Source organism: Rhinatrema bivittatum, chromosome 11, assembly GCF_901001135.1.
Source record: "Rhinatrema bivittatum chromosome 11, aRhiBiv1.1, whole genome shotgun sequence".
Taxonomy (NCBI): Eukaryota; Metazoa; Chordata; class Amphibia; order Gymnophiona; family Rhinatrematidae; genus Rhinatrema; species Rhinatrema bivittatum.
The window spans coordinates 40,005,037-40,032,069 of record NC_042625.1 but is presented as its reverse complement, the minus strand read 5'-3'; the positions used below and the strand labels follow the sequence as shown (position 1 = coordinate 40,032,069).

The 27,033-nt window shown below is 44.0% G+C and overlaps 1 protein-coding gene across 4 annotated transcripts in view; it reads right to left on the bottom strand.

Annotated features, from left to right (window-relative positions):
- The window catches only part of GLT1D1 (glycosyltransferase 1 domain containing 1), a 100,383-nt gene that overhangs the window by 46,179 nt on the left and 27,171 nt on the right, over window positions 1-27,033 (bottom strand). For all 4 annotated transcript variants that reach the window (XM_029619701.1, XM_029619700.1, XM_029619699.1 and 1 more), the window contains 3 exons: window positions 17,708-17,759; window positions 12,921-12,957; window positions 10,626-10,682 (listed from right to left, as the gene is read on the bottom strand). In XM_029619701.1, coding sequence (XP_029475561.1) covers window positions 10,626-10,682; window positions 12,921-12,957; window positions 17,708-17,759 — 146 coding nt within the window. The remainder of the gene's footprint in view (window positions 1-10,625; window positions 10,683-12,920; window positions 12,958-17,707; window positions 17,760-27,033) is intronic.

Below are 27,033 nucleotides of genomic sequence, written 5' to 3'. Positions count from 1 at the left end.
CCTCCCCTTATCTCAGCACAAAAGATATCACCATCTTGACAATGGATTTACAAAGCATATGCTTCTCTCCCCCCCCCAAGGGTTGAAAATGCCATAGCAAGTCAATCCATCCATCTGTGTAGGAACACAACATCATGTAAAAACTCAGATTAATTAGGGGGTGGGGGGGTGGGGTGGAGAAAACATTGGCTTGGCACCTACCCTATTGAAAATTACCTTGATTTATTAAGGGGTAAATCACTTTCAACAGGGTCAGGGTTTAACTTTTCTGCTTTAAGGGGTTTCCTTCTCATTTATATACCCTGGAACCATCTAGATGTTTCTTAGACAACAGTAGGTTCTTACATATTATTCTTGCTATTCATGCCAACGAGGGTAATTTTTGAAAGGATTTACATGTGTAAAGGTAGCATTTAGTGAAAATTTTCAAAAGCCCATTTACAGGCTGAAAATGCACGTAGGTGCATAAAACCTATTGACAATTCAAAGGCATACAGCATAGCACTTAAAGGGCATTTAAGAGTGTAAAAACCAATTTTAAGCATGTAAACCCTTTTGAAAATTACCCCCTGGGTTTGGTTTACCCAACATTTTGATTGTATTAATTTTTATACTTTTCCTATTAAGCTGGGTTCTTTTCAACTGAATTTCTTATATGCATTTATATTTTGTCTTCCCAAATTGAATTTCAGATATATGTAGATACAGATATCTGTGTGTGTGTGTATTCAGCCCGCGCTATTAGGCTCCTTCTTCCTTTTTATTTTGATACTGAAGTACTGAATTATATTGTATCGACATTTTTTTTGTATTCAGTGCTTGACTATCATATATTTGGGGGTTATCAATGCGCATGGATTCAAGCCTGCGGGATAGGTGATAAATCAGAGTCCACATTAATCCATAAATAAATGCTGAAGAAAATCCCTGTTTAAAGTACAGCATTTACTTCCTCCTTTGTTTTGCCTTCACAGGGACTGGAAGAATGCCAAGGTCAAATCACCCATTACAGATGCAAAGACCTTTAAGGTCAGGGGTGGTGGCAACGAGCAGGTGGTCCTGGCGGGAAGGAATATTCTTTTCCTGCCTTGGGCCGGGATCCAACTCGCTGCCACGAGCTGGATTAAAACTAGCCCCTCACGGGCCATTATTTAGCTGAAAACTTTAATCCAGTTGATTAACAGATGCTGTGATTTACCTGCCACCAATTTTTCAAGCATTTCTCTCATACATGTAAAAAATAAATAAAGTCGCCAAAAAAAGCCTAACATTTTCTATGATTTCATATAAAGTGCAAACAAACAAACCTTTTTATGCTATCCCTTCTCATCTGGAGATGAAGAGCAAACTGACTTTCTGCTCATGCAAACAGCCCAAATGTCACCACAGGTCTTTAATCCTGCATTAGCAAACATCATGCTCACAGGCAATCAAGCCATCCTCAAGGAATGCAAAGCTGACCACCTAAAATGCCTTCCCCCTGATTAGGCATCGGAGATAGGATCATTTATCTTCAAGTTGAGTTTATCTTGGACTCCACTGAGGCCTTGGGACCATGGGAGCCGACTGGGTGAGACTGGGACCTGCCCACTTAGTTTATATTTTATTGACCCTCCCCACAACCCTGTGCACTTCAGACCACGAAATGGCCTTTATTTGCCTTGGCCACGTCTTGCTTGTGCCCTGTTTATGTACCAACTGATGGCCTAAATTCCACTTGACCCATACACAGAAATAAAGGTCAATCAACCAAAAAAAAAAAGGTTAAACTCATGCTTATATTTCTTGACTAGCTTTCTGGAGCTACAGTCCTTTTCAGTAAGTCAAAATAAAATGAGGTCAATGTTCTGAGGAAAGAGTGCTAGCTCCTGAAAGCCAGTCAAAGAATGTATTCTTAGTCCAATAAAAAAGTTAATATATTTGCTTTTTTTTTTTTTTACTTACTTATTGACCGTAGTTCCATAGCTTTGCATGGACTAACATGGCAACCAAATATTCCTCATTCATGAAAGTTAGTCCAGGTGAGCTCTAAGTAAAAGTGTCCCGGAACAAACAGTCACACCTTTCAAAAGTAAAAACTACTAGCAGCTCTTCTAACAGTGCAGATTACGCCATTAATTGCTCATCCTGGAAGAGATGCTGGTGTTGAAAGTTCCTGGCTCCTACTCTTCTGAAGTGAGGTACACTGGGATGCTGCTGTGCTGTCTTTGAAACAGAAGGCAAGGCGCTATGATTGCAGGGGGAGTCCAAGGGGCGTGGCCAGAATGAAAAAGGAACTATATCCCTAAAACTAAGGGCTGAGGAAGAATCAGGAGAGTTGGCGTTTTTCGGGAATCGATCTTATGTTATTGTTTTAGTGGCAGGTGCAGAGTTATCGCAGGCACTTATTTGTTTGTAAACTGCGATCTTGCCAGACTCCAACAATAAAATGAACTGCTCGGTGGCTACGATTCTTATTGTCACAGTGACACCACCGTTTTAAGCAACCTTCTAGCATAGTTTATCAGAGACTAAACTACGGTGAAATGCCACTTTGTAGTTCTTTCAAGCTATGATACAGTGCTAGTCATTCTTTCAAGGACAAAGCAGCATGTAACAAGATTTTCTTTTCTTTTTTTTTTTTTTTAAATAATTTATAGCAATGTGTTCCAACATGATCCAGTGCTGTTTTAACTCCTGCTGGGTCTTATCAAGAAATCTGTCTCTCCCCTTCCTGCCACTGCAGCCCCCTAATCCTAGGCATTAGCAGAGAGGTTATAAAGCAAGCTAGAATGTGGTAACAGAAACAAGCACCAAGGAGAAAAATTCTCTTTAAAAAAAAATTAATAATAATAATAATCAGGCACTGCAAGGTTGCCTCAGGTGCTAGGTTGCTCATAAAAATGGGAAAATTGAGAGGTTGTTTTTTTTGTAAACCACCTCCAAATCTCTACGTTTACTTAGGTCTTCTTAGGGTACAACTCGACTTGCAAGCAGCAACCGGCTTCTGAAACGTGCCTGGAAGGACAGCCGTACACAAGCACTTCTTGCTACCTTGCCATCTGCACTTTTCTGGGATTCCTCAACCGGTGTTATTTTGGGGCTTCAAGCACAAGTGACGAAAACGGATAAATTCCAAGAATGTAACCTATGGCTCGTGATGTGAAAAGCTGTCAGCTCTCTCATCACTGCTGAGCTCTGCTGGAAAAATGTGGGGATAGCTTTAATTGTATGACCGCGTATCGACTTGTGACAAGGCAAAATGATGCATGACACTGGGCCGAAAAGGCATCTGGTTGCTAGTGAATGGTATGTTACTCAGGAAGAGGTTTACATGAAGAGGCCGGGTGAAGGTTGAGCCAAGGCCAGTAAAACCAGGCCTAGTTTGGGAGGCATCCTGGCATGCAGCTGTAACTCTGGAGCAGGGCTGCAGAGCAGAGAGTCTGGAGGACACATCTCAGGAGTCTGTTGCACCAGCAGAGGTATGTCTCTCTTTCCATTGCTCTGTATGACCTCAGTCAGTACACACCCTGATTTAAACCAGTGGGATCTTCTGAGAGCATGTCTACCTGGCAACTGGAGGGTAAATATTCCCTGGTCTCTCTCCTTATTCTTATGCCTTCTAGGGTTGCCAATTCAAGCCCTGTTGAACCTGACACACATGCCAAATCAATCTTAAGAACTTTTTCAAGTTGTAATTTAAATAAAGCTGATGTCACTCACATATTTTTGCCTATAATGAATTTTATGCTGTCCTACTAGGACATACTAGGGTTATAACTTCCCCCTATCATCTTATATCTTAGTGCCAGAAAAAAAAAAAAAAAAGCCCATTTTTATTTTTGGAAGGAAAAAAAAAATAGAGGCATTTGTTTCCATGCGTTGACTAAATCTTTACTCATACCATAGATGCAGAGGCGATCAACACGGAGGCCGTAGTAGCGCATGACAAATCTCTCTGCATTTGAAAATTATTAATCTGGCTTCTGCTGATCTCCTGCGCCATGATTTATTGAGATTGAAATAACCTCACAATGCTCAATTTTAAAATGGGAACATCGGCCCTGAATAATGACTTGCATTTACAGACGTGATAAAGTAATTCAACAGCACCAGCTCATTTGTAACGCAGCGAGCAGCCACGGCACCGTGGCTTAGACAGATGAATGCAGTGCTAAAAAATCTCTGGTGGGGAGATGGGAGGGGTGGTTTTGGCTGTGAAACAGCAGGAAATAGCTCCTGAGGGGAGAAAAAAAAAACCCAAAAACACACCAAACACAAACTAATCCTTTACAAGGTTTTTAAATAAAAGATTGGAAGTTCTTTTTATTTTTTTTATTCTAAAGCTCTATTATAAGTTTATGGCATCTGCCACTTTTTTCAGGCATCACATATTTCTTAGTTTAAAGATGTTTATTAACAGCTGTTTACATTAAAAAAACAAACAACTTACTGCTAGATAAATGTGTACACAGTTGTAAGGAATAATTCTGGGGGGAATCTCCCCCACCATAGTATGCTAAAGGATGTGGGTTTCTGTTATGTAGTGGTACCACATTTACCTGACATGTGAATGGTCGCTGGTTTGAAACCAGGCAAAAGAAAAAAAAAAAAAAAAGCTTTAACTTTTTTTTTTCAGAAGAAAGAATGCTCTAGAAGAAGAGGAGGTCGCAGTATGAGACTCAAAGGGGTAAATACAAGAGAAACATCAGAAAATATTTCTTCCCAGAAAGGGCAGTGGATGCATGGAACGGCCTCCCAGGGGAGTCTGGGACGAGAACAGAGGACCCTTCAATGTGAAGGCAGGTGGGGATAACAGCATTGCACCAGGCAGGTCAGATGAACCGTATGGTCCTTACATGTCACTATGTCACATGGAGGTCATTTTCAGAAGGTTTTACAAGCGTAAATGGGCTTTTGAAAAATTGCTACGTTATATTTTACTTTTACACGCGGAACTCCTCTGAAAATCCACTGCTGTGTTTTCTCCAATGCTTAACACACAGGGACTAACCCGTAAAACATTAAAATGGGGCAGTTTTCAGTAACCCACCTTACTGCTAACTGCACAGGTGCTTTGTACCTATGGGACATCATGGTCAATATTTTAAGGGAAACAATGTGGTTAATTTCTCTTTGAAAATTCCCCATAAGGCACATAGGCATCGGGGGCAATTCTGTAACTGTCCGCGCACCATGCGTGGGCTGGCTTTGATAATTACCCCATTAAAAACCACCCGCACTCATTTGCGCCCAATAATTTGTACAGGTGATTCACTGTGGGCAAGCGTGCGTGCAAGCAGGCCCCACGCACAACAGTCCACCTGCAGAGAGGGCTGGCAGCTTTCTCAAATGAGCCTCTAAAAACGGTCACAGGCAGTGTAAACAGACGCATGCTTCTAGACAATCTGAGGGAATCAGTCAATCGATCCTGATAACAGCTGAAAAATCTCCTCCAGGAGGAGGATTACGAGGGGGTGTCCGGCAACAATTACCTGCAAAAGACTTAACATCCAAGTCTGAGGTGAGGAGTTCCTGGCCTCAGCGACACTGACCCGGCCACGCCCCATTCCTGATGTCATCGGGTGGAGACACAGAGAGGGCCCATAAAATCGGCCCAGTACTGGCGCGTGCCGCCGGTGCGTGGCTTTGAAAGGCTTTTGATACATCTGCTTTGATAATCTGATATAAATTAATATCTGCCCTCTCTAACCTCCAAACTCCTCCATCCAGGGCCTAAAGGATATCCTACATATTTGGCAAAGGGGTGTCCATTTGAGTCTCACTTAATTAAATACCTCATTCGGTAAGAAAGAGAAGGTCAAGGGAGGAGGAAACCCTGCCCTTTTCCATGGATAAGGTGACGGGCCCAATGGATGCTCATGTCGAACGTGGAGACAAGAAACCGGGAGTTTGCTCGCCAGGAGATGGCTGGGAAGAAGTATCACCCGACATCTCTTCTAAGCTATTAACATCTTTGTCCCTGGTATATCGGGTGGCGCCAGTAAACCCAGCTGAAGACAGGATTTTGGAACAAATGAGAACCCAGCGGGATAATATCCCATTTGAGGGTAATAGAGAAAGGAGTGATTTACCTATTCAGCTGGAGACTGGTGAAGATACAGTCAAAGTAGGTATTGTAACATCTATCGAGTGGGTTCAGAATTGGTCAAGATAAAGAAAATTGTTTTGGTAAGACCTATGGACATATCATTGGACACAAGTTGGGAAGCATTACAGGCTTTAAACACGAATATATATAACCAATTAGTACCAATTTATGAATTTATAGGAAGCTATGGAAGTAGATTGGATAATGTAGAAAAAAAGGTAAAGGAAATGCAGACATCAATACAGAAGATAGAGACAGAGATAACAAGAAGAGTGGATACACATACCTCTTTAAAGAAAATCAAATGTCCTTGAAATTAGAACAATTAGAAAATCAGATGAGATCAAAAAATTTAAGATTTATCAATTTTCTCAGAGTTCAATTTACCTAAGGAAATGCTAAACAAAATATATGTTAGAAATTTTAAAAATACCAGAACAAGCACTACCTATCACATCTAGGGTTTTTTATATCCCCCCTTATAAAAGGGGAGATGTACCAAACCAAAATGAAGTTCAAAAATTGATCCCAACTGAACCATCATTGATTAATCTTACAGAAATTTTAGAAACTTCCCAGGAGAATTTGGCTGCCCCCGCTACCTTGGTGGCATCATTTCCTGAAATCAGACAGTGGGTTTTGAAATTGTTTTTCAGAAACAGCTCTGCAACATTTCTAAATATGAAAGTACATATTTTTCCAGATCTATCTAGGTCGACAGAAGAGGAGGAAACCGTTCCTCTTCTTAAAAAATAAAATAATTGAAATAGGAGCAATGATGTTACTCAAATTTCCATGTAAATGTATTGCCAAATTGTAAGGTATAACGTATGTTTTCTACACTCCTGATCAGCTTTCTGCTTTTTTGTTAAGCAAAAAGTCATTAGTGGATAGTTCCTCTCCGATAGTGATAAAATAACTCAAGACTATTGATCCCGAAAAAGAATAATATAAATCTCCACGGTAGGCATTTCTTAAGCAACACATGGGTAGATTTTATAAATCTACGCACGCGCGAACAAAAATACGCCAGATTTTATAAGATACGCGTGTAGCCGCGTGTATCTTATAAAATCCGGGGTCGGCGCGCGCAAGGGGGTGAACGTTTGTGCAACTTGCGCGCGCCGAGCCCTGCGTGTGCTGCCTGTTCCCTCCGAGGCCGCTCCAAAATTGGAGCGGCCTCTGAGGGAACTTTCCTTCTACCCCCCCCCCCCCCCTGCACCTTCCCCTCCCTAACCCAAGCCCCCGGCCCTATCTAAACCTTCCCCCTACCATTGTTGTTAAAGTTACGCCTGCCAGAGGCACGCCATCACCTGACCCGGGGGCTGGTCCGGAGGCCTCAACCACGCCCCCGGAATGCCCCGAAATTTGCGCGCGCCGCCAAGCCTATGCAAAATAGGCTCGGCGCACACAGGGGGTTTTTAAAAGGGTTACGCGCGTACCTATGTGTGTCTATTTTATATCTTTTTTATATATTCATTCATTTATGTATATGTATATTGTTATTATGACAAAGTTCATTATTCGGTTCCTTACCACTAGCATTCGATATATATTGACTACTCATTTGCTCCTTCTCTCTACTTGCTTCCATCATCCAAGTTTCAGCAACCCTCATTCATTGTAACTCATCTTTTTTTCTCAACTATATCAGTAGCTCCTTAGCTACAATTAAGTTAACATTAATTTACCCTTGTTCGATGTGAATAGATGTGATGTAACGTGTTATGAATGTCGGTATAGAAAAGAATTAAATAAAATAAATTATTTTTTCAATTCATATTCCATTCCTTTAAACTTGTTACTACTAAGTATAAAGACTATTTTCATCACCACTCCAAAGGCTAATTAACATAGAATTCTCTCAAATAATTAGTCCTCACTCAAGGCCTATTCACCAATCTGTAGGAAATAGTTCATATATATATGAATTTTTCTTTGATCTCTCAATGTATTTCAAGTCAAGATGTAAATGCTTGTATATAAAATTTTGAAAATTAATAAAATAAAGAAAAAAAAGAAAAATCTCCTCCAAACTGGAGAATGCCTTTGCTACCTCAGGTCCTTAGTTAATAAAGCTCATCAAGGATGAAGACCAGGGATAACTAATCAAAGAATTCTTCCCAAACAAATTCAGAAATGTGGTACAGGTTGAACCCAACCCTCACACTCCCTTATTTTTATCATTTTTTTTGGCTAATGAACGGCTTTCACTCATGTGTGACAAAACTAGTAATGGAGATTTACTCCTTCCTACCACAAGACATAAAAGGAATGCATATAACAACCTAAAAGGAAGTCTTCCTTTTATTTCGCATTTACAAACTATTGTCTTGGAAAGTAGGAGACAACACAAATGTTAATATGAGGAGGAGACAGTGGACCTTTCATGTTTACAATTCAAGATGACTAACTACTCTAGCCAAGGCCTCTCAGCCGGACAGTAAGGTTGGATCTCAAGCATGTTAGTTTCCACAGTGCCAAAAGAATAGAAATGAAGCACTGGGCTAAGATGTGGTAACCTGCACGGAGCGGCAGTTACAAACCTTCACACACTTTCAACAGCAGACTGGATGACTCATGTTGGTATTTATCTGCTGCCATTTTCAATGTTACTTTGATGTGAGCTAAGCTCACTTGGAAGGCTGCAGCTGGGAGTACCCACTACACATCAGCAGCACGAGCACTAGCTTGTGCCGTCGGCATGTCACCTCAAGACAGGGCGGGAAATGCAGACATCACTGCTGTGGGGCAGCACCGTACAGAGCCGTCTTGGCAGTAGCAGGGAATGCTGGTTTGGAGTAAGTTAGCTCATGGACCTGTCGGTGTTTAAAATCCACCGTCCAGCTAGCTGACACTATCAGCACGCTAGACAACAAGCAGGAGAGTCCTCATTTAAATTAGTCAAATGTGCCAGAAGTGATAGCTGACCCTTTTTGTCATCAAATAGCTGTACTTTAATCACTGGTTAGTGCACAGTAAGTGACTTAATCCATTTTGAGACTGCTGGCTGTTTGTTTTTCCTCAATTCTTTCTGTCTGTCCACAGACTCCAATTTACATGCCCTCTTGAATATTTATTCTTTGTAACCATCTGTTATATCTACAAGCAGGTGAGTCTTGTTCACATGTTCTGTTCATTTTGATGAACATTGTCAGTTTGTTCTCGGAGAAGATTATTAAGGATAAGTCTTAAAGAAATGATATTAAATACATATAAATATACACATTCAGGCTGCTGTGACAAAAAAGCAAGCTTGATCTTGCTCAGATTATCAAAAGGTTTATTAAAGTTAAGTTGAACATAGCTGCGACGCTGTAGTTTAATGAGAACCAGTTCAATGTGTTACAAGTTTTGAGATTCATATTCTAATCCCCCTGATGAAATCCGACAGGTGAAACAAAGGCTTTTGGTGTATTTGTGCATATGATCCTTATTTTTGAATTAATATTCACAAGTGCACATTACTGGATTTCACTTAGAAAAGAATTCTAACCAGATGTTTTTTGCCAGTAATAATTAGAAGGTTTTTTTGCATGCCTATTAAGCAACATCACAGCTTTGGCAGTGTAAATAGGCCACAAACTGTTTTCATCCATTTAAAATTTGGGTAATAGATTAAAAAGAATGAGGCCGATTTAAAACACACACACAGTTCCTGCCAGACGCATGTTATAAAATCAGATATTCGCGCACACATACGTGCCGGATTTTAATATCCATGTGAGCATGTGCGGGTCACCCGCAACTTGTGTGCGTGGGGGGGGGGGGGGGGGGGTGTTTCAAATTATGCGCAGTGACGCCATCGGCCTTTTTTCCAGTTCCCTCCCAGTCCGCTCCAATTAAGGAGTGGACAGAGAGAACTTCCCTAACCCCCTACCTAACCTTCCTCCCCTTTCCCCTCTGACCCCTAACCCCTACCTACCCTATTTTTTTTGTTCTGTACCTTACCTGCTCTGATAAGTAGAAGTTATGCGCACTGGCCTGCTGCCGGCGTGCGCTTCCCTGAGACAGCAATGAATGGCGCTGTCCTGGCCCGCCCCCCCAAACCCCACCCCACCCTTTAGCATGTAACTGGGGTTGCACGCATAGATGGGCCCTTCCCAAAACGCGCATGGTGCACGCAAAGCCCAGCCATGCGCGTAACCCTGTCATTTACGCGCGTGACCCTCTTAAAATCAGGCCATTTGTGTATTCTGTATGGCAGTGCTTCATTATGAATTGAGGACCCTGCTGCCAAACTGTTTTAGATTTGTATATATTCATTCAGTTTGCAGTTGGAAGGTATTGCCTTTCGGGTTTCTAAAACGAATCTCCTGTGGATAAGGAGTACGAAGAATCACTTCTGGCCCTTATTGTACCATCGTTTCCTGCCTGTGTCCTTGATGGCCAATCTGCTAGACCCAAAAAAAGTTGGACAACAGGCACAGGGTGAGACCATTACCTTGGCAACCGCTAACCATTCGGTTCCCAATGATTTACATGTCACTGGATCTATTGGTTTAATCACAGAGAGCAAGACTGAAAGGGTTACCTGCACTTTGAAGAAACTTCTTAAAATTGAAAGCCGCGCTTGGTGTGGTTCGAATTCCTAGAATTGAGAAAAGGAAGAAGGTGAATCACCTCCAATCTGAACACTGTGGCCAGAACTCTAGATGCATACTATTCATTATTTAATCAGTGCTTCTATTCTGCTGAACTTAACTGCTGCGCTTAGCGGGATTGGAACCACAACATAAAATGCATCAAAAGTTACAAAACAAAATATATTACTAGAAGCAGATACATGTCTTGCAGCCTTCATTTTTCCTGACTACTCTTTCTTGGATCTGGCCTGTACCGGAGCTCTAGGGCCATGCGTCTTCATTGCAGCTACCTAGGATTTATTTCCAGTTTGTAAGCCACCCTATGCTGCCCTCCTTCCAGCCCAGCCACAGGCCACAGATTGTGCCTCCCTTCTGGAAACCCCAGGTCTAGCTGCTGCTATGTGATGACCAGTACCAGCCTTCTCCACTTCCCCCAAGCGCACGCAGGCCTGGGGACTCCAAGCGCTACTTCTGCTGCATCCCCAGGGGCAAAAGCCGAAGCAACATCTCCCGCATGACGGCAGACAGCACAGCCCTTAATGCATTGGGCTGAACCATATCTTAAATGTTGTGACCTTCCTTCCTGCTATGGTGAGCCCTGTGCCTCCCATGCCTTTTGCAGATTAAACAGGCTGGGCTGAACTGCTAACTCCGAGCTAGACAGCAATTTCTGCTGCTTCCTGATCCTGTGCATATTTTTCGGGGGCACAATTATTACATACACTGAGATTCTGTTTAAATACAATTTGTTGTTGTTTAAAGGATCTCCTCATCTTTTCAGAGGCAGCTGAAATAAACTTGTAACGCTGTTTCGGAAATAAAAGAATGTTAGGTTATAACTTCATCAGAGCTGGATTAAGACCAGCAAAGGCCCTAAACTATGTCAAATCTAGAAGGCCCCATAGCATTACCAAAAAAAGAAAAAAAAAAAAAAGGTAAAAAACTTAAATTCATAGTTTTTTTGTATTTAGAAGTAGCATTTTTTCTTGCCCCATGCAAAAAATTACTGTGTTGCCCCCTCAGGGTTTGTTTTGTTTTGGTTTTTTTTAACACAGAATAACCCACCTCAATTAAACATGCAGAACAGACTCACCAAATACAGAATAAGTAGACTGTAAACTATAAATAGAAATGAACTGGAAACGACTCTGTATGCAGTGCAGCAATGGAGAAACATCACCAGTCCTCATAAATAATCCATCAAACAATAAAATCAAGGAATATAAATCAATCATATTAGGAAAACCACACTTATAAAAAGAATATTTCCAACAAGATGAGGAAATAAGAACTCATATAATACTTTACAAATTTTCCAAACAATAAAATATTTCTAAATGGCAGACACAGACACCCAATAATTAAAACTAATAAAGATGGAAAATTCACTGCTCTCCATACCTGAAAACTTCATATCCAGTCATCCTGAGTATGGCATGGATTAGTGGGGTAGTACAAACTTTCTTCACACACACATACCAGTCAGGTTCCCATTCACACACACACACATGCGCCAGTCAGGTTCCCATTCACACACATGCGCCAGTCAGGTTCCCATTCACACACACCGCACTCCCAAGCTAGGCTCCCATTCACACATACCCCAGCACAGTAACACTCTCATTCTTTCAGTCCCCCCCCCCCCCCCCCTGGGAGCCATTCTGCTGCTGCCCCTTGTGTTCTGGTACTAGAGCTAATCAAATCTTGCAGGGCTAGCACTTCCTCTTTACTGATTTCATGCATCGCAAGATCAGCATTGAGCACAGGTTAGCTGCACGTGTTTTGGACAGTGCATGCCGGCACCGAGAAGGTGCAGGAGCATATGGTCCTCCTTTCTTCAGAGAGGGTCTACCGGGGGCCTCACGGACCTCTTCCTCTTCTCGGCTGCCAGTGGGATTGGGTGCACTGGTGGCTTTGCGCGCCTCTCTCGTTTCTAGGCTGCTGGTGAGATGGGGGTCCACCGGCGGCCTTGCGGGCTGCCTCTTCTTCTGCCACCTCCCCCCTACCAGATGTGCCACCCTGTGCAATTGCTCACTATGCATGCCCGGTAGCACCAGGCCTGTTTAGAAACCCTTCAATAATCCCGAAAGCTTAGTGGTATTTTAAAGGGGTCCTCATATATATACTTTATGCTGCTACTGAGGATTTAAATAGATTATTTACAAACACAGAATGGTTGCAAAATGCCAAGCTGAAGTGCTTACCTTTCAGAATATTAAAAAAAAAAAAAAAAAAAGACTTACCTTGAGGCTGAACATGAATTTTATTCCTGGCATGTGGCTTGGAGAAAAGGGGGAAAAAAAAACCGAGAATTAAAACAAAAAAGGTAAATATTATTAACTCAGTGGGACTGCACTTGATCAATGAAGTGCTGTACTCCAACAGCTGCTGCTCCACACAATTTGTAACTTCAGGGTTCATGCAGTACACATAATGCATAATCTAGAGCTGGTACGCACCCAGCATAGCATTTTTTTTTATTTGAGCAGGAAATCAAAGCATTTGGAAAATAAAGGACCAGAAGCACAAACTGACGCAGCAAGCGATCGGCGATGCCAGGTCACCTTGTGAGGTGACGCAGCCAAGCCCACAAGAGATGAGAGGTTGATTATTCCCCGTAGTGCCAAGGGGCACCGGAGCGAACAGCAGTCATGGTTTCCAACACAAAAAAAAAAAAATGAAGGGTTGGTGGGAGGATGGGCAAGGGGCACTTTTTCATTAAACAAACTGCGAAGGGGGGTTCTGGATAAACCAAGTAAGGGTATGAAATGGAATCTAAAAGGTAGCGCAGTGGCTTCGGATGTTTTTTTAAGAAGGTGGGTTCCCTATACATGATCAGCTCATGGGGGAAGGGGGGATATTATTGCTATTACTGCTGCTGGTAATGGGACGAGTCTTCTTATGAAGCACATGAGACACCCCCCCCCCCTCCCAAGCTATGACTCGCTGCTCGTCAACCTTACACCTGCACTGCTTGCCCTTCCCTACCACAAGAAAAACAGGAAAAGGTCACTGCCAGTGCTGGGGGGTTTCATTTTGTTGGTGCAGAGGGGCATTTATCTCGACTCCTCTTTTGGTTCAGCCCCAAAGCGAGCAACAGGGGTGGCAGAAAACCAGTGGGTATATTATAACCTGAGGTGGAGCCGGTGATCCACGGCCCCACATGGAGAAAGCGTTAAGGGCGCTTCCCGTCACCGCCTCCCTCCGCGCAGGCCGTCTGCTCTTCAGAAGGGAGGTGAAGCCTTCACAGACGGCTTCAGAGAGAGTGTTAAACAGACAGAGAGAGAGAGAGAGAGCGCCCGATCAAGATCTCCGAGTCTTGCAGGACTGAACCATGTGTTAATGTTAAAGAACGTACACAGTCGGAGCGTTTTAGCAGGTTAATAAGCACAGAACAGCTGGGACTTTCATTCTGAGCAATGCTTTCCTTAACTGCCTTGAAGCGGCCCAGCTGCATTTCCTCTTCGCCCTCCTTCGTGGCTGGTTGGCCGCCCCACCCCCACCCCAGCAACTCCAGAGCTACCCAGCGACACCCGGAAAGTCTCCTAAACTTAGTGCAGAATGTATTTTAATATTCAGCAACTGTTCTGCACCTCTACAGGTTCTTGGTTTGGGGAATTGGCGGGGGGGGGGGGGGGGAGGGGGGTGGAAAATGAGCAACTGCTGCTTGCAGAAACTACTAAAACCCAGAGAGGGGATTCAGAAGACAGTAATTCCCCTACTAATAGTGAAAAAAAAAATTACAGGTTTCACTCTTCAGCTAACGCAGAATGCGGCATAATAAGATTTTCTTAATTCACGTACTAAAAAAAAAAAAAAAAAAAAGAGGCGGCGTTAACTCAGACGCGGCAAGCGAATGGTATACTAACGCATCAGGAGTTTAAAAGAGGCGTGCTAAGCCCAAAATGTGCCCACACGGATACGGCTAGCACGCAGAAAACAGGATTCATACAGCCCACATAGGCTAAAGGCTGCAGCTACCTTTTACTTACAGACTTCAGGTTCTTGTGGCCTGGATTGGCCTCTGTTGGAAACAGGATGCTGGGCTTGATGGACCCTTGGCTCTGACCCAGCATGGCAAGTTCTTATGTTCAAAAATCGGCTGGGAAAATTCACAGCTGTGCACGAAGAACCGGCGCCATCCCACATGCAGAAGAGTCACAGCTGCTCAGGAGGCAGCTATACTTAACGTGCGTAATTTCCAAAACCACACACACACACACGAGTTCTGTCCCCAGCCCTACTCCACTGACCTCCCCCTCCCCCCGGAACACTACTTCGTATCATGCGGAACAGTACACGTGAAATGGTTTTTCCATATACATCCCCCCCCCTCGAGCAATTTTCAAAGCGCCGTTTACACGCATCGATCCATTTGAATGTTGCCCCCATTGTGTTTTCTGGGCACAGGTCCCCAGCACCAGAACCCCAGGCACTTTACTCCTTCTCTGACCAGGAGTAAAATTTCGAGCATTAAGAAAACCTGTGTTAAGCCTAGGCCCCTGTCTGCCCTGGTGAGTAATAGCAAATGGCTCGACTTGCAAAGAGGAGTGCTAATTGCTGCGCTAAACTCCTCATTAAATCAGGAGTAAAGCTGTGTATGCACTAAAGGACACACATGCACAGCCAGGAGGCACCTTATTGCATTGGCCTTACAGTAAGACAGCAGGTTAAAGCCATTTGCTCTGCACAGGCGCCCCTCCATACAGTACCCAAGCTCTTAGCTGTGGTTATCACCATTCCTTGTTCTTATTATCACCCCCCAAGCTAAGGCATTTTAAAATATAGTGCAGCTGTAGCACACAGATAAGTATTACAAGAGGAATTATTTGCATCAGTAGCATGGGATCTTCTTAGTGTTTGGGTAATTGCCAGGTTCTTGTGGCCTGGTTTGGCCTCTGTTGGAAACAGGATGCTGGGCTTGATGGACCCTTGGTCTGACCCAGCATGGCAATTTCTTATGTTCTTAATTCAATACAGTCAACTCCGTTCAGAGGGCTGGTTTACTTGCTTGCTTTTTTTTCTAAACATCATTTAGCCATTAACACATCATGAGCTCTTTATTCTCTTCTCACTGGATTTTAATCCCCTTTAGGCCTATCTAAAAGGTCCAAGGACTTGGTACAATCAAGAATGTAGCCCCTCACCACGTCCGGAGAGTTGGCCTTTTCTGGGGCTACCAGCCTGCCGATGGCTGAAGCTTCGCTTAGCCCTGTAGATCGGTCGACACCGAGGACCCTGGTGCAGCTGCTCATGTGGCGGCTGAGTCGCCGAAATACGACAGAGTCCCGGGTACTGCCGCCGTATTATCTGTCAGCATCCAATTGCTTTCAGCTGGTGATGGATTACAGCGGGAAGCTACAGAAGTGTCGCCATCCTCAAGAGCTAGAGAGGAGGCCTGGAGGAGCAGTGATTGAGGTCCCTCCGCTGTTGGGGTCACTGGTACTAGCTTGCAGGAGGTTCAAGAGGTCATATCATCTCTTCAGGTTAGACCGGAGTTGAATAAGCTTGCTTCTGTGATGCTGGAAAGACTTGGGTCAGCTTTGGCGACCGTTGAACAGTCTGTTTCTTCCTTGGTTACTCAGTTCCAAATTTCAAAATCAAAATCAGCGCTTACCTTGTGAAACTATTGTTTCCAATTGGGAGGCTTCTGTCTCCCAAATTAAATAACTGCAAATTAAGCAAGTTTGGATTTAACATCTGTTTCGCAGAGGCTTGAAATTATGGAAAATATTTCTAAGAATTTGAACCTGCGTGTTTTAAATTTTCCTCAAACGCCAATGCTGTCTCCTGTTGAGATGTTGAAATCCTTTATGATAGATGTGCTACAAATTTCTGAATCTGCATTTCCATCTCTTCAAAAATAAAAAAAAAGTTTCTATTTATCATCTGCTAAGAAGGATACAGATGGAGACCAGCAGATCGCCCCTCTGAACTTCGTCTGATTTCCTGGAAAATTCTCTCTTGATCTCTTTTGTGTTTCTTCAGTATGGAAATCATATTCTCAGGCTTTTCTCTCTTCATCATGAGGCTCTATTTAAGGGGGAGAAAATGTGGCTCTTTCCAGATTTAGCTAGGGCGACACAGGAGCGGAGGAGGAAAGTTTGGACTCTGAGACCTGAGGCCATTGCTCTGGGGGCATCCTGTATTAGGCACCCTTGTAATTGTTTAGTGCTTTTTTTTTTTTTTTAATTGTTAGATACATTTTCTTTGATCCTGTACAGTTGAGGGATTTCGCATCGATGCCAGATGCAACGTCGCCTCTCTGCCCTCTTAGTGCATTGCTCTAATATGAGAAGGCAGTATATATTCAGGGAGCGACTGAATTTTTCTGCTTTTCTATTTAGTAGGTCTTGCCCCAAGACGTTTTTCTTATTTGAGGTCTTTCTGAGGTGTGTAACAACTTAATTTGTTTTCTTTGTATTTTTTGCATTTGCAATTCCAACGCTGCTCCCTACTTCAATGGCAAGAGGTAACAGGGAATTGGGCTCCGACAGCAACCAACAAGGGCCCTGACTTTGACAGTTTGGGAAACTAAGTAAGGGGGTGACCTGTATGGGGTGGCAGATACTACCATAAACTTGCTGGGCAGGCTGGATGGACCGTTTGGGCCTTTTCTGCCATCATGTTCTATGTATAACCTCATTTTTCTTTCAAATATGTATATATATATTTTTTTCCCAATAATTGTTTAAACTCAAAAATAGTTTAAAAAAAAAAAAGAAGATAGCATCTCAAACAGGCCCCCCCAAACTACAAAGAGCTTTTACAGCAAAGGGTAGCACTGAAATCTGTCACAGCTGTTTAAAGCAAAAAAATCCTTCCTTAATAAACAAAGCATTTTATAAACACACACACGCTCTGTAAGATAAAAAAAGACTGACTACCCAGCAACACAAAATCTCTCTGCCACTCAAGTTATACAGAACAAAAAATGGAGCACAGGACCCACCAGGCCAGTATCTGTGCAGTGTGGTTTTTTTCAATGGCAGGTGCTATGGTTAAAAGCAAAAAAAAAAAACCAACTTACCCAATGCACTTCTGCCATCCACTTCATTTTGTCTGTGAAAGCCACCATAAACCTGCATGAGAGAGCATAAACTACAATTCCAAGAAAGGCAACTTAAAAGTAAAATTTTTAAGACTTCATGTTGCTATGACAATGAAAGATGGATAAAGTTTCTTTAAAAAAAAAAAAAAAAAGAGTGAACAAAGGAGCAACTGACCCAGTCTGTTTGGGTTTTGCTGCTCCAGATAACCCTTGACCCTGCAAAATGGGTTCAATCAGAGAACAGTAAATACATGGAGGCTCACTGATTGGATTTTTTTTTTTTTTTAAATCAAATCCTTCCAGTATAATGGGGAGGGATAACACCTACAGGCCAGGAAAGCAAGCAGAAACATGCAAACAATTCAAAAATCAAAACTTGAATCAGGTGAGGAAGGGGGGGGGGGGGGGGGGGGGGGGAGATTTCAGCCTCAATTTAATTGGGTTGGAAGTTTTCAGATTGCCCAGAGATCCTCTGCTAGAATTTCACTGGATTTCCCCACTTGCAAGTTTAGACAAAAACGTGAAAGATGTTTAAAAAAAAAAAAAAACATTGGAAGGGGGATTTGAAAAATCTGAAAAGTTTCAGTGATCCCACCAAAATGCGCCTTGACTTTTTAGGAAATCTGAAGCAAGTAATTTTTTCCAATCCGCTTCATGTTTCTTCAGAAAAGGTTCAGCGGATCAAGCCAAAATCTTTCCAGGGATTGCCGAATTCTTCGGATCTATTTTTAAGATGTTCTCTCTATCCCTAACTGCAGGCCCTCCATTGCAGGATCTCCTGGGGGGGGATGATGTCTGGAAAGCTGGTTGGTTTCAGGCCCAGCTGATATGTCGTCTTGCTGTTTGTTTTTCCAGATGATGTAGGTCAGACAGCTCAATACATCTGCAACTAAGCTTTCAAGAGTTACGCTCTCTTCATGCGATCAGGCTGACGATGGGAGCCAAGCCCTCATTAGTCCAACCAAAAAGGTTTCACTGATTGTTGGCCCTTGTTTCTACTTTCTCAAATGGACTGGTATGGCAACAGTTAACTCCAGATGTTATATGCAGAGCTTCAGCAGAGTTAAGCTACACAGTTGACCAATTTGTTTTTTTTGTTTTTTGGGGGTTTTTTTTTACTTATAAGCCTTCCAAATGAAATGTACTGGGCCCCCCTCACTAGACCTTGGGACTTATGTGTCTCCCAGATAAGTGCTGCGTTCTTAATTAAAATAAAGAAATAAAAGGTGCTCTACTCGTTTATAAATTAACTTAAGTACGAAAATCTGCTTTGGGGAAATGCAATTAAGGGAATTTGATTAAAAATATGAAATACTCATAGTAAAAGCTCCAAGCAGCTCGATATTATTTTCATATCAAATTAGTTAGTATATTGTGCTGGGCACATAATATACAATGCATGCAGCTTTCTGACCTCGTCCAATCATTACAAAAAAAATGTGAGGTTTTAATGACTAATTGATGAATAATACCAGTAATACTGCTGGAAAAAAACCAACTAAAAAACACAACCTTTGGCTGCCACCTGGAGGCTTAAATTTATTGTCCCATACGTTGAAGTACAGTAAGGAGTCTAGAAACCCTACAGTAGTGGAGTCCCCAAACTATGGTCTGAGGGCCGACTCCAGCCTGCGGAGCTCAGTTTTCTGGTCCACCATACTTGTTCTTCCAATGGCCAGATCCAGCCCATGGAAAAACATTTTCTTCATTTGTGATGCTGGCAGTAGAAGCAGAAAGACTGGAGGAATTTACCGGGCCCTGCCAGCCAAAGCAGAACCAGATGCACCTGACGGCAACAGAATGGCTGGCGGGAGTTCCCAGGTCCCACCAGGGGTAGAGGAGCCAGCTAGACCCGCAGTGATGGGAAGACCAGGCCCCACCAGTGGACGTTCAAGATGACAAGATGGAGAGGGAAGAGAGTAAAAAGAAAGGGAGAGAGGGGGAAGTGACAAGAAAAAAAAAAAAGAGGGAATAGAGGGGGGTCAGAGAGTAAGAGAGGAGAGGAAAGGGGGTGGGAAGTAAAGAAAGAGAGGGGAGGGATATGAATGAGAGGGTGAGAAAGTACAACATGCACACTCCTAGACCTTAGGGAGTAGATGCAGAGGAAGACAGAAGGCAGGGGTATATACTTCCAAGAACTGTAGAAATATTGCTGACTCTTGGGACCCCTGCCTTCCTTCAAGTCAAGGAATAGGCCAGACATGATGCCCCTTCCCCTCACACTCTTGTTGATTGAAAACTCCTGTGTGGCTTTTCCTGTAAAAAGGTTTGAAGACCCCTGCTCTAAGGTATTAAATTCTGAAGTAGCACACATTCTGACTCAGCTACATAAATCCAGTTTTGCATCAACATCTCCACAGAGAAATTACTACTTACCTGATAATTTCCTTTTCTTTAATGAAGACAAGTTAATCCATATCAGTGGGTTATGCACCTCTACCAGCAGACGGGGACGAAGGAAAGCTGATGTCACGGTATATATACCCCAGCACTGAAATCAACCCACCAAAATTCTCTGTCCAACGGTGGACAACTAAACAATACATCATCATAACTGTTAACAGACAACCATTCAAACACTCCGTTAACAGGAAAACACTGAGTTCAGACAAGGAATGTAATATCACTAATCTAGGGAGTGGATCTGACACTTACCAGTAATCCCCACAGACGCAGCCACTAAGGACAATAGCACCACCATCCAGCAGCCAAGGATGGGAAGGTGGATTAACCAGTCTTCATTAAAGAAAAGGAAGTTATCAGGTAAGTTGTAATTTCTCCTATCCTAGCATTCAGACAGGTTAATCCACACCAGTGGGATGTACGAAAGCTACTCCCGAACAGGTCAGGTCCAAACACCTCACCTGTAAAGGCTGCATCCTCTCGGGCCTGCACATCCAGGCAGAAATGCCTGGAAAAGGTGTATAAGGACCACCACATTGCAGCTCGGCAAATCTCGAAGGGAGACAGCAATCTAATCTCCGCCCATGACACTGCCTTAGCCCTAGTGGAATGAGCCCTAACCTGACTAAGCAATGGTTCTTCAGCATCCATATTTGTGGCCGCGATAACCACCTTAATCCAGCAGGCTATTGTAGCCTGCGACGTCAGCTCACCCTGGAGTATAAACAGCCGGTCCATCTTCTTAAGAGGTTTAGAAACTTCTAAATACCTCATGATATGCCGCTTGACATCCAAGTTCCCTAACAGGCAATATTCATCCACATCTCTCTCCCTGTCCAGTGTCTGCAGGGAAATTGATTTATTCAAGTGAATATCCGAGACCACCTTAGACAAAAAAAGGATGAACAGTTTGGCACAGTGCTGCCCCTTGAGTCACTTGCAGAAATGAATCCTGGCAAGACAAGGCCTGCAGTTTGGAAACTTTATGCGCAGAACAAATCGCCACAAGAAACAGTCTTCAAAGTAACCTCAAGGAGAGGCTAGGTGGTCGAAAGTTGGGACCCACCAGAAAATCCAGTACCAGATTAAGACTCCACAAGAGCACCAGCAACCGCAAGGAAGGGCAAAGATGCTTCACCTCTTAAGAACTGGGCCACAGTGGGATGCACCAACAAGGATTCACCATCCACTTGACCTTAGAAACAGGCAAGAACCGCCACATGTACCTTCAAGGAATTAAGGGCCAAACCTTTAATCAACCCATCCCGCAAAAAAATCCAAAATGAGCAGGATCTTAACCGAACGAGGATGAATCCCTCATTCCTCACACCAAGCCTCAAACACTCGCTAAACCTGAACATAGGTTAAGGAAGTGGAGAACTTTCACACTCTAAACAGGGTGGAAATCACAGCAGTAGAGTATCCACACTGCAGCAACCAGGCCCTCTCAAGGGTCATACTGTAAGACAAGACAAAATAGATTTGAATCTTCATGAAGAATAGGCCCCTGCCACAGCAGATCCCTGTGCACTGGTAATCAGAGTTCACCAGAAACCTCCACAGATCTGCATACCATGACCTCCTGGGCTAATATGGCACCACCAAAGCACAATCCCCATGTTTCTCTCAATCCTCCGAATCAATCTGCCCAACATGGGCCATGGGGGTAAGGCATATAGAAGCTTGGCTTCCGGCCACTCCTGCACAAGGACATCGATGTTCAAAGATTTCAGATCTCTCCTGTGACTGAAGCAAGCGAGGAAACTTCGCATTGTGTAATATGTCGTCAGCAAATCTAGAAATGGGAGGCCCCAGCAGCCCACTATGAGCTGGAATGGTTCATTTAACAATTCATATTCTCCTGGATCCAGACTGTCTGCTGAGAAAGTCTGCTCTTACATTGTCTTTTCCTACAATGTGTGAGGCTGAGATCTTCTAAAGATGTACTTTAGAAGATGAGTTGGGCTATTTCCTGTAACACTTGCTGGCAATTGATGCAAGTCATTGTCATCACATTGTCCAAAATCATTCGGACCCCTTGACCCTGGAAGTGGTCAACAAATTGCAAGCATGCCAAACAGCACAAGCTTCCAGCCAATTGATGCTCCAGAGATGATACTCTTTACTCCAGAGCCCACTGCATTGTCAACTCCTGACGGCGAGCTCCCCCAACCTTGGAGGCTTGCATCTTCACGAGTACTAGCCAGTTTGGTGTTTGTAGGGGAACGCCCTTCGATGGATGATCCACTTGCAACCACCACTGCAGTTGGAAACTGAAGCCAAATCGAATAGTCCTGAGACTGTAGATATCAACGTGCAGGCAAGTGTGCACCCTTATCCACAAAACCACCTCTAGGGTGGCTGCCATCAACCTATGCCCCTGTAGATAAGATTACACTGTAGGGCATATTGTTTCTGTCAGTAGTTGCACCTGCGCCATCAGTTTCTGAATGCAGATCTCCAGTAGGAACACCCTGCCTTACTTTGTGTCGAAAATGAACACAGATACTCCAATGTCTGGGATGGCTGCACATTGCTCTTGGCCAAGTTCACTACCCAATCTAGTTCCTGTAGACATGAGATCACCTTGCACAAGGCCTGCATATTCGCTTTCAGGCTCTTGGTCCGAATTAGCCAATCATCTTAAGTATGGGTGGACCACAATGCGATCCTCTCTCATTGCTGCCGCTACCACCACCATGACCTTGGAGAAGATTCTGGATGCGGTGGCCAAACTAAAGGGTAGCGCTCGAAACTGATGTCACTCCAAAAAACGAAATGCAGAAAACTGTTTATAGTCCAGCCGGATGAGAATATGCAGGTATGCCTTTGACAATCCCAAAACATAAGGAACTCCCAACTGTACTGACATTATCACCGAGCATAAAGTTTCCATGCGGGAATGAGTCACTTGTAAAAGCCGGTTGACTCCCTTGAGATCCAGGATGGAGCAAAAGGAACCCTCTTTCTCAAGTACAATGAAATAAATGGAAGGTCAGCCAGTATTTTCTTGGGACATGGGCACTGGGATTACAGCCTGCAGGCAGAGGAATCTTGACAACATACAAGCCAATGTCTGTCTCTTCTGCGGAGAGCTGCAAGGAGACACCACGAAAACATCCCAATGCACGCTGAGAAACTCCACTGCATAGCCATCTCTTATCACCTCGAGAACCCACTGATCTGATGTGATCTCTATCCACTTCCAACAAAAAGGAGAGAGACAGGCGACCCTCTAATCCTACTCCCGGGGGTGGGTCGGCACACCCTCATTGAGGGGGTTGGAGAGCACCAACGCTCGAGCCCACACCCTGTCTGGGCTGCCTGGGACGAAGGACTGAGACCTACACAAAAGGTCAAGCCCTCTGAGAAGCTGCTCCTCTGAAAAGTCAAAAACAACATTTGAAAACCCTAGCACGACCTCTTACGCTGAACAAGCATGGCGCCTGCTTTTAATCCTCTGGTAACCGAGGAACCTGGGACTCACCATTTATTGGCCATTTTTTCCAACTTGCTACCAAAACAAGAGTGATACTTTAAAGGGCAATTTCATAAGATTAGACTTTGAAAATTGTATCAGCTGCACAATTCCTCAGCCATAGCTGACGCCTAGCTGCTATCACTGAAGCCACCCTGCTAGCAGAAGTGTGGACCAGGTCGCAGCCCACAATTGCTAAAAGGGCGGCTGCCGGTTCCATGACTACCTTGGAATTCAAACTAGACTCATCGACTTCCTGAGAGAGAAGCAAGCAAGAGCGAGCCACCAGGAAGCAGCTAATTCACTGCCACCACCTCAAGGCTTTAAGGATACCCTCAATTCTCCTATCCTGTGCATCCTTCAGTGCCTTCCCCCTTCTCAGGGATAGTCATTTGCTTGGTGATAGCACACACCAGCGCACCCACTTTCAGACACCACAACTGCTCTGTCGCCGCTGAATCCAGGGGGTACAGCGCTTCCAAGCCTCATCCCCCTTTAAAATTAGTTTCTGGAGCGCCCCATTCAAGATCAATCAATTCTTGAATAGCATCCACAATGCTTTACGCAAAGAAACTAAAATATAATCGGCATCCGGCACCTCTAGCATCTTCAGTGTCTGGGAGAGCAGAGCCAGCAACATTGTTGTATACGGTTCTAACCCCAGAGAAATTTCCCCATCCTCCAGGGAGTAAGGATTGCCTTCATCATCCGTGCCAACTGGGTCCCCTATCAGCATGAGCCGGAGCAGGTTTAGAAGTACTTAGATGCTTACCCACAGCACCAGGTGAGCGGGGATCACAGTCTGCGATCCTGAACTCTTAGGTTTGGCCGGCTCTGCTGACTGTGCCTGAAGAAAGGACTGCAGAGTCTTTGAAAAAATTCCACCCAAGAAAGGGTAGAAGGATCCACACCAAAATCAGGGAGCATCAGTCCTGTGCCCACTGAGTTGCCTTCCCCAGCTGACGAACCAGTCAGGAGAATCCCAAAACCAGGTGAAACCTCTGACAGGTCCCCCCTCCAGTCCCATTCCCGCATCTTGCTGGGAAGGGCTGGGCCCAGTAAAAATCAGCGGGGGATGACTCTCCCTGAGCCTCCAAACAACGCTGCCACGAGCCAGGCTGAGATGCCCGAATATGGCAAGCAGCACAAAGGGGTAAGGCATTTAGCCTTCTTTGCTATTGGTGCTATAAAAAATACCCACTAGCAGCACATTCCCCAAAGGTGTCTGACAATTGTGCGCCTAACTGCGCGTCCACATAAAACGAGCCTGGACAGGGCGCTCAAAAACAAGTTCTGTCCAATAAGCGCACACTAAGGACACCCAAAATTTAGGTGCCCAATACAGAGTCCAGGTAGGTGCCCACCCGGGCTCGTAAGCGCGAACCAACGTCAGACACGGTTTTGCGGCAGACTTGCATGTAGAAAAGCGTGCGAACGCCACCGTGATCTACCACGCGGCTCTGAGCAAAGCCTGAGAGCGGGGCCTACCCAAAAGACTGATCAACCTGCCAAGCTGCCACAATGCCCAAAGTGCCCTCGGAGGCAGGAATGGATGTCGATTGGCACACTGAGGCTCGGAGACAAGAAGGGGAACTGAATCCCTTTTCTTTTTTTTATATTTACTCTTTACCTGAGCTCAGCCAGTCCCAGCCGAGTATAGAGTTGGTCTCCGGCTGCAGGAGGAGAGGGCAAAGGCCTTCACCACCGCGCTCGGCTTCCTGCATCTGCTAGCCTCTCAGCTATTTCTTTGTCTACAGCTAAGTTCATGCCGGAAAACCAGCTACCAGACCGAGGCCCTCAGCTGAGGGAGGGATCCACAGATCCTCAGGAAAACTCGACTAAGGGAAGGTCCATAAAGTAGCACCACAGGAGGGTGGGGCAAATTAATTTCCTTCTTTTAAATTTTTTTTTTTTTTAAGGCAATTCCCAGCAGAGAAATGCACGTCCACTATCTGCTGGAGACAGAGAATACTAGCGGGCTGATTTCAATGCAGGGCTATATATATCGTGACCTCATCTTTGCTCAGTCTCCATCTGCTGGCAGAGGTGCATAACCCACTGGTGTGGATTAACCTGTCTGAATGCTAAGAAAGCGGCACTGCTTGTGCTCTCTGTGTTCAAATAAATTCAAAGAACCCTTAGATTTCTGCCCAGGATTCATTTCATTCCCAGGACGCTATGTATATGGAAGTTTCATGGGGAGCCCTCTCTTATGTAGTCGTTCTTCCCCACCACCCCCCTCTTACGAGCTGGAGCAACTCAGTGAGGCTGTGCGCCATTATCATAAACCCAAGTTAGGGTCTCCCCATTACAAGCAGCACATAAATGCAACAGAATAAACTAATGAAAAAATTATCCTAAAAAAAGTTATTTTTTCTTTCAGATCATATAGAAAACGTAACTAAATATTTTGAGGAAAATTCTGGCAGCTTTGCTAATGTATGATCCACTGAGGCTCTGTGTACAAGAGCAAATATTAATTTGCCACTTGCATTCTGCATGGGCTGATTACTATACTACTTAGCAGAAGTCAATGGGGTGTGATATTACTCTGTGTACATTAAAAGAGAGTGAGCAGAAGCCTATTATTTATTAAAAAATTATATTCTGCTATATTCAATAAAAATTGCTCACAGTGGATCACACATACGTATGCATGTTTTAAAATAGCCTGAGGACGCGCATACATGCACCTAAATTTTAAGTGGGTGCGCACATCAGGGTATTTTAAAACCAGCGTGCCTGCACACCATGACATGTTTCAGCAGTTTATCCTCCAGTTTGCCCAGTGTTGAGCTAGGTCCTCCAAACTCCCCTGGTTTAATAGCCTGCACGCCCCCCCAGTTACCCCAGACCGTTTAAGCCCCTCCAAAATGGCTGGGGTTTTTTTTTTTAATTTATTTATTTATTTTACAACTTACACCTCCTCCATAGCAGAAGTAAAATTTACGCGGCAGTGGACCTGGGTGCGTGCTGGGGCGCGTAAGTATTTACACGCACGGCTCTTGGGCACACCGCAAACGTTCACACCACTTTTTGAAATGAAGGGAGATGTGCGCACGTCTGGGCAGCTTTTAAAATTTGGTGCACGAGACTTGACTTGTGCACGCAGCTCATGATATTGGTGCGAGCAGGGCTTTTAAAATCTACCTCTCAGGGCGTTCTACCTTCATATATGCTGCACCTCCCAAAGCCCTGGGACCTCACCCAGTACATACATCATCCACACTGGGAGAGCGAGCACTATGATAGGAAATGCCACTCGCCTTCGTTCTACTAAAAGTACAGGGATAATATATAGCATGTTCTCACATGTAGTCTAAAATGGAAACTGAAATTTAAAATATTTATACATGTATGAGAGTGTATATATGTATATGTGAGTGTATAAATACACGCATACACACATATACATACACTTCCT